Raw genomic sequence first — 13574 nt, forward strand, 5'->3', positions numbered from 1 at the left:
GGGCATGGCAAACATATTTACAAGAGCACTACGCAGGATACAGAGAACACTTAAGAACAATAGTACTGTGACTGCTTCATGCTGCCGCAATCACACCAATAATAATAATGGCTTTATATTAGCTCAATGGCACTACTGGGCCTAATGTGCCTACCCATTTGAAGAAACACAATTGAAACGCTTCAGCGTTGGTTTTAGTTTATTTTAATGTTCTTGTGTATTTAGGAGAGGAAGGTGCGAACGGTGCCTTTGACTACGCCTCTGCAGATGGGACACTTGCGCAGTGAGGGGGCGCACTCCTTGCAAACCACCAAGTGTCCACAGGGAATGAAAACGATGTTGACCTCCTTGTCCATGCAAACTTTACAAGTACGCTCTTCCTGAAGACGCCTCAGCTGCTCCTCCATGGGTAAATCTAGAGAAGACAAGAAAAGAGGGAGAAAGCAAGATGGGAACCAATGGCTTAATAATACAGGACAGCAGACTCCTCTCAGGCTGCTGAAACTGATTCCCTTTTTTTCTAAAAATCTGAAAGGAAAAGCAACCCTTCTCATATTTTTATACCTGAAAGATCTTGACTCGGTGATGCAGCTTCATTTGCCTGGGCTGAAAGTGCAGTGAGAACAACAATTAAACAATAGAGGTCAGTTTTTTTTTTAAGTAGTTGGAGTTTAGTAGCTGGATATACTACTTAAATCCTTCTGCAGTTTACTTGGAAGATAAAGATCCTCCCTTGTTGCATCACCAAGTTTCACTTCCATGTTTGTGGAATTATAATCAGGTGTTTCATGAAGCATGTATGTAAAGGTCTCTTCCAAGCAGCATGATCTTATACTGTAAAGGAATCTACATTTGTAATCAATAATGTAAATGGTTTAATACCCATTAATTCTCTCAAGAGGTAAACATCATTCTTTTTGATCCAGTTTCTGAAGACCTCTGATGCTGCGTTCCCTTTTGACAGAACCAAGTCGATGAGTTGGGCTGTTTGCCGCTTGACAGTGGTGCAGTTGCTAATGGTGTCGTACTCTTCCTGGGAAATGACTTTTTCTTCCAGTAAATGATCCATGAGGCTCTGTACACTCTTCAGTCTCTGTGTCAGGGCTGTGTGGTGCTTTTTCAGAAAGGTAAAGCCATCTAAAAAAAAAAAAAGAAAGATCAAGAATGAGTCACCTTTTCACATCTTCAGTAATCTTTGAACCGCACCACATGATACACTACTGTGACTGAAAACAGTACATTCAAATGCAAAATGGAAAGTTCCAGTGTATGTCCCCCCCTCCCACCCATACTCACTATAACACATGCACCATGTGTGCTTTTGAAAATCATCCATGAGGATAAGTGAGCATTATTTGAACTTTAGTGTCCTCATTTACTGATGTGCAGCATGTGATCAGTAAAGTGCTGATGCTTTTCTACTACACAAAACAGAACATTTGAGAACCTGAAAACTGAGTCAGGTTTTACCATGTCACCTGGAATTATTATTTTTTTAAATACCCACTGTGTCAACAGGGACTAACTGGAATTCGAGAGTGGGCAAAACTGTCTGACATGGCAACATTTGACACCATGTACACAGACAGCAATGTCATGTAGAGTAAGTATGTATGTAACTCAGTCAAGTATTTCTTCATAGACGCGCATTATATCACAATGTTTTACACCAAAACCTTGCTGCTGACCTAAATAAATTGGCTTTGGTTCATTCAACAACTACTATAATGAAAACAATTTCTGTTGCAACTTCCACCAGATTTTTGCAACGTTACATTAGTGCCAAGCTAACCCTTTGCAATTACGTACGATAATGGCAGCTAGCTGCAGCTTCAGCTTTAAACACCTGACTTTTGCCTGAACTGATGCAATCCTCTTTTAAACAAGTAGAAAAGGAACCAGAACCACGGTTCCCTTTGGGCTAGTTCTTAGTTTTGGGTTTTTTCTGCCCTGAATGGTTTTGATACAACTCGATAAAAACTTTGCCCGTTTGGGAATCTATATACCTGACGCCATTTCCTCTGCAAAAAGCTCCTTCTCTTCTTCCCTCTTTTCATCTTCTGCACTAAGCAGGTCAGACACCAGCTCCTGGACAGTCTTGTAGTTTTCCCCACTGGTAAGGATCTTGCTTTGCACAGTCTGTTTCACCAAGTTACGGTCAAAGCCCATTTCTAGGGCAGACTTCACCACAGGTGTGTTCATCATTATGGCATCTTCTGAGCGTTCCTCTCCTGGACTGAGAAGTACAACTGTACAACAAGAGTGAAGACATGTTTAATGAGTGAATTCTGGTTTCTCAAATATACAAAAATAATGGTGACCTGATTCTGATTTTGGCAATCTACAACTGTATTTGTCACTTACCTGGTGGATCAACAATCTCACGAGAGTTACTGTCACCATTCGTCAACAGCTGTGGAGCAAGGACACAGTTAGTTTTCATTCTATTGCCTACAGCAAGGTCTTACCACCGGAGTTTCACACCTACCTGCTCAAAGAGTCTTGGGAATCTGGCTTGAATTTGGTGGACAAATTCTTGGCCCTTCTCTTGCAAAAGATATTCACACCTGAAGGAGAGGCAAAAAACAAACAAAACAACATCAAATCATATCCACCTGATGACAAAAATCCAAATTAAATAATTTAGATGGACATGAACCATCACCAAATAGATGAAATACTCCTTAGCAGATTTAGCACCAACTAAATCTTTAAAGCTGCATTTTCACCCCATGTTAATAAGGACAGCACGGCCTTATCCACACTATTGAAGAAGTAGTTTGAATGCAATATGAAACCCTATTCAAACACATTGATATATGAGGATGTAGCTGACATCAAATTACATGGGCTGCACCCAGCTGCATTAAGGAGCAGCATCAGTTTCTGAAATCAAAGAATGCAGTACACTATCCCTCAAGCAAATTGTTTCTATTGTAACTTGGAGGCAACAAAGTGCATCTACAATTTCCCCCAATAACTATCAAACTAATTCCCATTAAAGTTGATGCTTGTTAAGCAGAATATCAGATTGTTGTGCAACATATTTTTGCCTGCAGACCATCTGGGGAGTATTCCAAGTATGTGGTTTAGAGACAAACCTGGGTAAGGTAACTAAAGAGTAAGTGGTGAACCTCCTAATAGAGGAGCCCTATGGCTTCATCCTCCTAACAAAACAAAGCCATGATGCTCTTCTTTTAGGTGGTTTACCACTTACTCCAAGTTACCTTTTCCTGGTTTGTCAAAACACCATCCACTTGAAATGCCCCCGTTGTACAATTTTGTGACTCAGTGGTGAACCACAGAGACAAAACTGAAAACAAAATGATGAAACTGGAAGATTTCTGAAAATAACACTGGGACTGGGTTATTGTCAATATACAACAACAGAAGCCAATAAATATCTGGCCTTTACAGTGGGGGAGTTCCAATGACCTGTGTAAATACATTGCTATATTCAGAGCAAGTTACCTTGGGAACCATTTAGCATGTTCTACCCATGGATCATCACCAGATTCCCAGCATCTCAATCCTCCATCACAACAAAAGCATTTCACGTCATCATTGCGACCTGTGTAAGTGGGGATGACAAACAAACAACATTAATACCCAGTATGTGGTCAGGCAATTAATGCTTACTTTCACATTGGACACATTCTTACCAACATAGTAGAATCCAGCCTTAGCAAGTTGGTCTGGGCGAACAGGTATTCTGAGGGGCCAGTTCACAAACGTGAGAAGCCTCTCATCACACTGCTGCATGGCTGAGTTGGACACATTGGTCAAGACACCGCTTTCAGCGAGAGACACGTTTTCCATTCGGTCCCCCCTCACAAAACGGCAGTTGGGGTAATGCCTCTGGTGTTCCGACACCGCCCTGTCGCCAGGCTCCCAGTTACTCAGGTGACCTCCACAGCTGAAACAGGCCACACGATCCCCTTGAAGGTAGTAGAAACCAGCCTTCGCCAATTCAGCTGGTGTGATGATGGTCAGGGTCCAGCCTTTGAAGGACTCCAGGCGGTCCTGCTCCCGGCGCATGTTGGGGTTATGGCAGGTCTGCGGGCGCTGGTGGGACATGTCTTCCACACCACGTGACGCCAGGGGGCTAGACGGGGCCAGATTACTGAAGCCCATGTTGAGATAGCCCACCTGCTCCTCTGACTGGCTGGAGGAAGGCGCAGCTGCCCCGGCCACAGGAGCGGGCATCTGGAGGGCAGTGGCATTACGGAGGGGAGAGAAAGCAGAGTGGGAGGAGGACAGCAGGTTGGCGGTAGAGGGCAAGCTCTGAATGAACGGGCAGCTAGGAGACAGCTGTTTATGCTTTTCGGCTGGGCAATCCCCTGGCTGCCAGTTGTCCACTGTCACTTTGCAGCGAAAGCACTGAACTCGGTCCCCGACACCAGTGTAGTAGAAGCCGGCACGAGCAAGGCTTCTTTCTGTCACAGGTGCAGTGGTGGGAAATTTTGCATATGTGGATATGCGGAACAACTCGGAGGTGTTGTCGTACTGCAGGTCTGTGGGGGCACTGTTACGACACAAACCCATCAGGAAAGGATTGTTTTGTAGAATTTCCATTTGAGAAAATAAAAAGGGATGCCCATTTAAAGAGAGAGGCTTGAATTAATTAGCTAAAAGATGATAAGGCTAAACCTCACGGATGGTAAAATCACACACGGTTTCACACATTCCTCTTACTCCTGTGCCATTCAAAAGTGCCGAGACACAAGGGATACTTGTGATCTCACTTGGGAGTGGAGACTGCAACAAACTGCTCATATCACTGCAGTCATGTGACACACAGCACTTCGCAGGAACTGTATTTCCAGTTCCGCCTCAAGCTGATTCACACATAACAAAACTGCAAACTAAGATCTTGAAGCTGACCATGGGAAACTAAAAATGAGATGATCCTACTGTTGTAGTTGAAACATCAGTCAGGGTCAAGAGGAATGTGATACACACTCCTCCCATGTATGTTCTCTCTTGAAAACATTATATTGCTTAAGCACAACATTTGAAATGCCAAACTAACTGAAAAAAATGGGTATGGCTAGAATTGTTTAGCAGGTGAATGTGGTGAGGTGTTAATTCAAGCCTCTCTCTCTGACGGGCATCCCTTAATTGTGGGTTTAGGTGTCCATTCTGGAAAATAAGATCCAATTATGAAATTAAATAAATACAGGTGTCAGGCACTTTAAAGGGGACCGATGAGAGCACCCTTTTCCACGTCAAAGCCAGTCAGACCTGTGGAGTTGACAGGAAAATAATGTTAGGAATCAATATGATCGAGAGAACATTAGTTGTTCACTAATTCACAGAAACTATTAAAGTCCTAACAATGGCATTTGAGATCAATTTAAATTAACTGAAATTGTTGGTTTAGCCAGACCACACATTTCAAAGGTCTGAATCCTGTGTAGATTGAATATTCTTTTAGAAAATGTAATCTTTTTAGCATGTCAGCCACGTAACATGCCAGCGACGCGAATTGGGTTGGGATACATGCCAGCGAACAGAAACGCCCTACGGCAAATTAGAGTGCGAGTGTCATACAAAATTCTTACATGTCTGAGAGAATAGAAAATCCAGGTTTACGGATAGATTCATTCTATTTTTTTTCTGCATTGAAAGTGAATACGTAATGTTAGTTCGTTAGATGTATTACAAAGCCTGTGCTTGGACACGATTTATTTTATACAATGATTAAATCAGAGTTCAAATTATTAACGTTAAACTGTTAACGTTACATAGTATTTGACTGTAATGGGGCAGAGAAAATGTTAGGACATACAAACCGTGCCACTTGAAGCCTTTGTGTTAAAAATTGCTAACTGGGTAACCGAGAATTTCCACCATCTGGCGCACATTCAACCTAGCTATTAATTTGAGCAATGTCATTTGACTTCTCTGGTTTAAACGCTGGCGTACAAGTCACGTTAAATAGCTATTTCACTGTATGTTAACAATCTGCTTGTTACTTATAGGAAAGGCGCCATTACAAGGGCATTACTGACAGCGAGGTTACCTATCTAACGTCAACTGCATGTGGAGGCACTAGTAAATTGACCCTAGGTACAACCAAAATATCACATCTCCTATATTTTAACTGGATATAAAATACCCAACAGACCTGTTTTCTGTAGGAAAGGTAATTTCTTGGGACAATACCACACCGTGGATTTCGCAACGTCCATAAAATGGCTCCGAATGAAGCAGCTGATTACAGTGCAGTTACTTCACTTCCTGTTTTCCAGTCTCTTGCCAATTTAAAGTAATCAGCCTCATATATTTCGGAGAATTGAAACGTAACTATACCTTGAAAAACGAGTTCACTTAAGTTTCGTTACCTGCGTGTAGAGACCGGTTCCAGGGGAGAACGACGTGGCAGAGCTATTTAAAACGTACTGCTATAAACCATTATATTCCGTTATCAAAATTCTCAACGAACCAGTGTAGTAGTAGTGGTCATATAGTTTGTCAAACCATAGACATATATGTCTATGTGTCAAACAACCACAGGTTGAATGCTAGTGAGGGCGTACAGGAAAGAAGATAGATTGGTTGGGAAATCTAGGTACTTTCCATCGTAGTTCATGGGGCGCCGCCGGGTTTAAATTAACACAAACCGAAACTTTCCACTTCCTACAACGATACAGTTAGCAAAGTAACAGTGACGTGTACTATATTATTGCTTACGTAGTAGGTTTACATATTTAGTGCTGAAAAGCTTAAGTATTGTGACTTTCTTAGGATTCGTTACACAGTCCTGCAATATCTTTAAAAGTTTACATTCACCTTAAGGTTGACTATTATGCCTTCACTATTTCACTCAGGTTATCTGGGTTATGCCGAACCCAGTTTTTTTTCTCATCACACTGCCAAGGCTACTTTTATTAAGAGCATCAAAAAGTTATTTCATCCGATTTCCTATTAATCACTAATTTAAAAAAGATATACTGTCTGATAAGTAAGTCACATTAATTTGTGTATCTCTTAATTCAGATTGAAACAGAAATTAAACTTTACATGTTCACCATGAGTCATTATGGTGCATGGATGATAAGGGTGGGGGAAATTGCAACACAAGTAAATTTACAATAAAAATCACAAAACTGGGGTTGCCCCATCTGAACATGACTAGACCCAAGGCGTGGCATCAGAATGGTAGGACGCAGGTCAATCTACCATACTCTGCTGTGTCTGTGGTAATTGGAAATGAATACAGCAACTAGAACAACATGAGTTAATTGTACTAAGCACACTGTAACGAGCACACACACATTCAACAGGATTCTGCATTGTTTCGAATGTAGTTTATTTTGTGACCACTAGAGGGAGCTACCTGTGAGAATGTGCTGCTACCTAATGCAGGAGATAGCTACGTGCTGAAATCATTACAGCTACCTACCTGACGAAAGCAGCACGCTGTCTGTGTCTTTTCTTAAAAGCACATTTTATATCCACTCCGCAGGTATGCATTCTTGTAAATATATTGATGTAAGGTAACATTCATAAGGGGAGTAAAAGGAAGGGTTTTGTATTAAATGTGTTCAGTCACTGTAATGTGTAATTTCAAATGTAGCAATACTGCTAGTCACGTTAAACATTCTCATGCTAGCACGGAGAAAAGCGTGGTCCATCTCTTGTTGTGTTAAGCATAGTATGATTGTAAGATAGAAGTTTTTCTAGTTTGAATATTGTTAAAGTACTTTGTGTTATTTTATGTGCTAAGATGCATTATTGAGAATACTGTTTTGAACTGTAATATTTGTTGAATGTATTTTGTATTGAATGTGTTCAGTATTAATGATGTGTGTAATAAGGCATAAGTGATGTCTGTTCTGAATTGCGGTAATGTTATATCTAGTACTGTCAATGAGTTTGATAATTACATCACTAAAGGACTTTCAAAAGTGAATGACTATGGAAAATTGATTGTGTAAAAGAAGGAAATGTATGATTTGTCTTTGATAAAGCTATGTGTTAAAAAATCATTACAGCTACCTACCTGACGAAAGCAGCACGCTGTCTGTGTCTTTTCTTAAAAGCACATTTTATATCCACTCCGCAGCTGGTTGGAGTGTAACATGTCCATGGGCAGTAAAATGTAGCTAGTTCTCGTGATATATCCCTTATATATATGTATATAGATATAACACCTGTCATGCAGACCCTCTACATCTCCAAAAGGTTTTTTCACATGGTTTAGTTTCAATTTTATTGGTTTGTTCTAACCGTGGTATTGTCTATTTATTGTTTTATGATTTTATTATATGGCAACGACAGTACGAGCGTTCTGATTGGCCAATGCCTAGTCATGCCAGCCGCGTATTGCCCTTGTGGGTTAAACGTCACAAACGCGACACGTTCTATGACGTACCTAACAAGTATTGACGGCCTTGTCGCTACACGATGGTAGTCCTTTGGGGGATAGTAGTCCCTCACATTGCGCATGCGTCATTTTGCGACAATGTCGACTGCAGTCGACAGCGAAGCCGCGCATGCGTCACAACGACAGATCCGTTTTCAATCATGGAGAAAAAATGCGACGAAAGCCAGTTTTTTGAAAACATGACCATTTATTTAAAAACAAAGAAGATGTTGTCACAGTGGACAAAACAGATGAGGTGGAGGATCAAAAAGTATCCCCAGTTTCGTTTCATATGTTGACGTAGACCCTTATGCTGTTAGCCGTTTACAACATAATTAAATATACCCACATTATGCGTTAAGACAAGCCCCATATGTTGACGTTTAAACCGTTTACAACATTATTAAATATTACGTTAAATAAACCTACATTATGCGTTAAGACAAGCCAGATATGTTGATGTTGATGTTGAGCCTTATGCTGTAAACCGTTTTGTTGTCTGAGCATGCACGATTATGTTGAGCCTTATGCCATAAACCGTTTGTGTCTGAGCATGCGCAATGTGAGGGACTACTATCCCCCAAAGGACTACCATCGTGTAGCGACAGCCTAGTAGACATTTAACCCACAGTATTACTCAATAGTCGTAATTAATTGTTTACGGGGTCCTACATGCAAATAATCGGCCAGTAAATAAATTCTGACCAATGAAGTAGCGGAATGTAATATTCCGTTGACAAATGAGGAGTCAAAACGACACGTTCTAGCAAGTATTGACGGCCTAGTAGACATTTAACCCACACCCTCCTCACCAGTAGGAGTTAAATCTTTAACTGGCATGTGGCATCAGGAAGTACATGCCACTGGCAGGAGGCGGGACATGCCAGTGAGCCGCCAATCAGCAGCATCGACCGTTGACAGCCAATTGCACAAACGAATACTGAGCGAGAAGTGTTTACAGGATTAAATTGAAGTTTGTAGTTAGCTATATGTCTATGTCCTCACCGGTCAATACGGATCCGTATTGCCCTCTAACGACATTTTCAAAATGAGCGAAAGCATCAGTCTGAGTTTTACTATCCAGACAAAAATTAAAACATCAACAGCCATGAGGAAATTCAGAAGAAGCGAAGATTTACTATTGAAAGCGATGATGAAGACTAGAAACTATAGTTTGAATCACTTTTGTTGTTACTTTACTGTAAATTAAAGCCATTTTAGCTGAGCCGTGTTGTCCGTTTTCTATTGATCATTGCAACTTGAAGTTAGCAAGTAATTGGCACCTGAAACACATTGTGTCGTGGAAAGACTTGAGAGCTCAACAAAACGACATGTTTTCTATTTACAATTACCACCATATCAAACTTCAGCTTTGGCGGATCAACCTCGCTATCGCTCGGTCGATACGTTAAAGCCTCAGTTTGATATTTCCCGGCATGACCTCACTTTCGGTTAGTAAGTAATTAGTATTTTTTGTCATACCCTGCATTTTTATTCTTTTTGGCTAGATTGCTCCAATATACACTTAACTTCCAGTTTCGTTAAAAATACAGGAGGATTTGTTTTAGTGAGATTTTGGTGTTAGGCTGTGGGAATTTGACCAGTATACACACATTTTGACCGTTTAAAATTATTATTCGGCCTATATATTAGTAGTCTGAGTTTGAGGTAATCTGAGCATAGATACAAAATTACATGAAAAAAAAACACCAAGTGGCCTAATGATATCAACAATAAACAGTATGATATGTAAGACAAAGTGAAATATTTCACAGCAGGACTAAATGCTATCATTATGAAATGAATCATGAGGCATACAGAGTAAAGAGGGCTAGTGCCAAAATAGCCTGATATACTTCAAAGGAGACAGTGTGTGAATTGTGGTGCATACATACAAAAGCAGGGCTGCAGCAATGAGACTTTTGTTAACATGGCTGACAAAGCTGCAGTAACTGGCAATGCAGTCTGAATCTGTTCTAAAAGCATGTAATTTATATGAACCCAGATAACAGCAGACGAAATAGAACTAGGATTACAATATTTGTATTTGTACCTGTATCACATCTGGTGATGTTATTACAGTAGTTTAGAAATACATTTTCTCACACGTATCACATTTAAAGTCACTTAAAAGTGTCTGCTAAATACCTGAACTTTACCTTTATTTTTTACAGTCATTTTTGGAGCCACATCTGAGTCCCTTTGACATCACAGAACAAATGTCTGAAGTCTATATATTGTTGCCACCAAAGTGGAAAACATTCAGAAGTTCTCAGTATATCATTCATCAACAGCATATATGAGACAACTTCAAAATGTTTTGTTGGCTTGCTATCAGAAGTTATACCAAGCTTTAAGACATTAGCATAGAACTCAAGTTGTACCCTATGTTTTCACAGGAACTGTTGCTTTTTGCTGTTTAGGGCACACTTTTAGCATAAATGCACATTTAGCATATATGCTCCACTGGTTCATACTGATGACCTGAAGCAACTCACTTAAACTGGTCGTTATGTAATCATAAACAGCTAATAACATACAGATCAACAAATCAGCAATGTGGCGCACCAGCCTATGAAAGCCATCCAATGCCAAAGGAATGATAGAAGACATACACATGCCTCTTGAGAGGATCAACACAGAGGTAGGCAAAGCTCTGCTCTGAGTTCAGATTGTCAGGATAGCACAATCCAGAAGCATCCTGTCAAAACAGTACAACTGTTACTTCACTCATATACAAACTCTTTGCAACTCTAATGCACTGATCTAATTTTAGATCTAACATTATATGTAAAGTATGGAGAAATAAAGGTTTGGAAAACATGTATACATACATAAGCGGAGACTTTTAAAATGGTGGAGACAATGTTGATTTGTTTTGTCTTACAGTCTTTCTGCACACTAGAAAACAGAAAACAAAATATATACAGTACTGGACGTCATTTGCATTCAACTGATTATGCAAACAGTATAATTGTTGAAGTAGCCAAATGTCTATTTATTTTTTTTATTGCAAGTATACATTGATGAAAATAGTAAAGTAAATCCCAGTAATCCCAATCCTAAAAATCCCAAAAATTAGCATACTTAAAAGTCCAGTTGCCTTGGCAAGCAGACGAATTAAGCATTAAAATAAACCATACAAGATGCATATACCATTTATACAGTAAAGTAACTTAACTTTGTCTCTAAAAATGTTTGTACAGTGTGACCTACTCCAGTATGACTTGTACCTAGTGACTAATACATTTTGATAATGTTATGATAAACAGCTTAACTCTGTTGTACAACCTAAATGAGCATTTTATTCAGAAATATGTCAAACATTCTGGAAAATGTATGGGTTCCTACACTCAAAGCAGAAGAAGCTTAAGCATACTGTTTCATAGAAATAAATACTTTCACTTACCTCACAAAATCTTTATAGATTAGTTTTACAGTGTCCATGTAGGGACTGATAGTATCCTCATACTGGCAGAGTTCACCACCAAGACATATATGCTTGAAAAGTTTGAAGAGAAACTCTTCCCGATCAGCAGGTCTTATTAAATCATATTTTTCTGAGTCCTCTATAGTCAACGCCTTAGAGAAGAGTATGTGTAGTTAACACTGACATTTTGTACAAAGCTGAGGTTTTCACAATATGAGCATTCATTTTTTAATTTATAAACAAACCAAATTCTAAGAAATAAATTAATGATTTAATAAAAGCAGGCATACTTTTTTCAACTCATCAAAGTCTCCATAAATTTCATGGTAACACTTGACTATATGCCCAGATGGTCGCAACACTCCAGCAGAATTCAGAGGGTCAAATATATCCATTGAAACTTTTGAGCATGGGACAACCTCAACATCCACACGAGTTAGATTACTTCCTGTGAAAACAACAGTAAAAAATAGTTCTAGTGGCAATGAAATCACCACATGTCTCGCAAGTTATTTTTCTTTAACCACCACACTTAGGGTATAGTTTCTCCACAAGTTCATACGAATAGTTAATAAGAATGCAGAACAAACTTACTTAGGGTTTTCCAGTATCCTGACTTCAAGACCTTTAAGTTCTCCATCACGCAAGGGTCTTGAAAAAAATTCTGAATACACAACCAGACAATAGGCCTACATTCTTAAAAAAAATCCTTAATAATCACATAACTTATCCAAACACTACTGTAACGTCACACGTTAAACACACACAAGTTACACTTACCAAAACAAACTCATCCTTTTTATAAGGATGAAACATTTGGTCGAAGTTGAAGGCCTGGGCTGATATTCTCCCCAGCATTGACCTGACATGAGAAATTAATGTATTTATCATTAATTTAACGGAATTCAAGGATCTGTTGGTATATACAAAGTTATTGAGCTAACGTTATCCAACCTAACGTTATGACCTTTAAATGATTTTCGCTAAATTTGTGTTATAGCTACAGGTTATGCCACACACATGATCACATAATACCAGAGAATTAGACGGGCTCCAATAATACTAACGTTGGTTAACTTCACGAGTTTGCGAACGCAATGGAGTAACGTTACGGTAACGTTGAAGTATAGCCTACATATCGCTATGTGAGAAAATAGCGCTAAACCAAACGAATATCTACACTCATCAACAAATTAATGCAGAATGGACTATTACCATTTCATGAAGCGTCCGGAAATTTCGGGATTTTGGAGAAAAGGGAAGTTTTTACCAGAAAGTAAATTGAAGACATACTTCTGATCTAACTGTTCACCAGCCATGATGTTGTCAGGGGATCACTATGGGAACGCGCCACTCATTCTTCTGCGCAAGCTCCAGTTGATGAGGCACATTTTCCACACAGGGATTTTCTGAAGTCAGCCTGTGGTATCACCTTAATACCTTAAGCTTGGTGGAATGGTCTTGGTTTGTGTAAGAAAGTTGTTTGAAGTCCCAGAATTGCCCAAGTCACCTTAATCGACAAAAAATAGGCTACTTGGAAAAGGACGTTTCCTGTAGAGCCAGATTACTTCAAGATATATTGTTCTAGCAAAAACTTGGATTTCAGGAGCGGGGGCATGAGGCATTCTGCGGAAGGAATGCATGTTGGCCAGACAACCTTGGAAGCCTGCTGTTGCCCACTGGGGAACATGCAGTGTCAAGTTTCCTTTCACATCTGGTTTTCATAGGCAACACAGGATGTTGTCAAGCAGTCAAACAAGAGCACTTAAGTAT

At 39.7% G+C, this 13574-nt stretch overlaps 2 protein-coding genes across 4 annotated transcripts; both read right to left on the reverse strand.

Annotated features, from left to right (window-relative positions):
* Nucleotides 1–188: 188 nt before the first annotated feature.
* On the reverse strand, nucleotides 189–6534 carry birc2 (baculoviral IAP repeat containing 2). 3 transcript variants are annotated; one of them, XM_031571479.2, is made up of 9 exons: nucleotides 6348–6533; nucleotides 3663–5244; nucleotides 3472–3571; nucleotides 2489–2567; nucleotides 2365–2413; nucleotides 2007–2249; nucleotides 883–1137; nucleotides 565–606; nucleotides 189–415 (listed from the first exon to the last, which is right to left on the reverse strand). In XM_031571479.2, the coding sequence occupies exons 2-9, from the start codon at nucleotides 4573–4575 to the stop codon at nucleotides 222–224; spliced, it is 1875 nt and encodes a 624-aa protein (XP_031427339.1). In that variant the 5' UTR covers nucleotides 4576–5244; nucleotides 6348–6533; the 3' UTR covers nucleotides 189–221. The 3 variants fall into 3 exon arrangements, with proteins under 3 accessions (XP_031427339.1, XP_012677467.1, XP_012677468.1); XM_012822013.3 differs by having other exon boundaries at nucleotides 6131–6533; XM_012822014.3 differs by lacking the exon at nucleotides 565–606 and having other exon boundaries at nucleotides 6131–6534.
* A 3176-nt stretch (nucleotides 6535–9710) lies between these two features.
* On the reverse strand, nucleotides 9711–13482 carry cfap300 (cilia and flagella associated protein 300). The gene is made up of 7 exons (XM_012822006.3): nucleotides 13017–13482; nucleotides 12582–12663; nucleotides 12396–12465; nucleotides 12092–12249; nucleotides 11781–11953; nucleotides 11206–11272; nucleotides 9711–11072 (listed from the first exon to the last, which is right to left on the reverse strand). The coding sequence occupies exons 1-7, from the start codon at nucleotides 13118–13120 to the stop codon at nucleotides 10944–10946; spliced, it is 783 nt and encodes a 260-aa protein (XP_012677460.1). The 5' UTR covers nucleotides 13121–13482; the 3' UTR covers nucleotides 9711–10943.
* Nucleotides 13483–13574: the final 92 nt, after the last annotated feature.

This window comes from Clupea harengus, chromosome 8 (genome assembly GCF_900700415.2).
Source record: "Clupea harengus chromosome 8, Ch_v2.0.2, whole genome shotgun sequence".
Classification (NCBI taxonomy): domain Eukaryota; kingdom Metazoa; phylum Chordata; class Actinopteri; order Clupeiformes; family Clupeidae; genus Clupea; species Clupea harengus.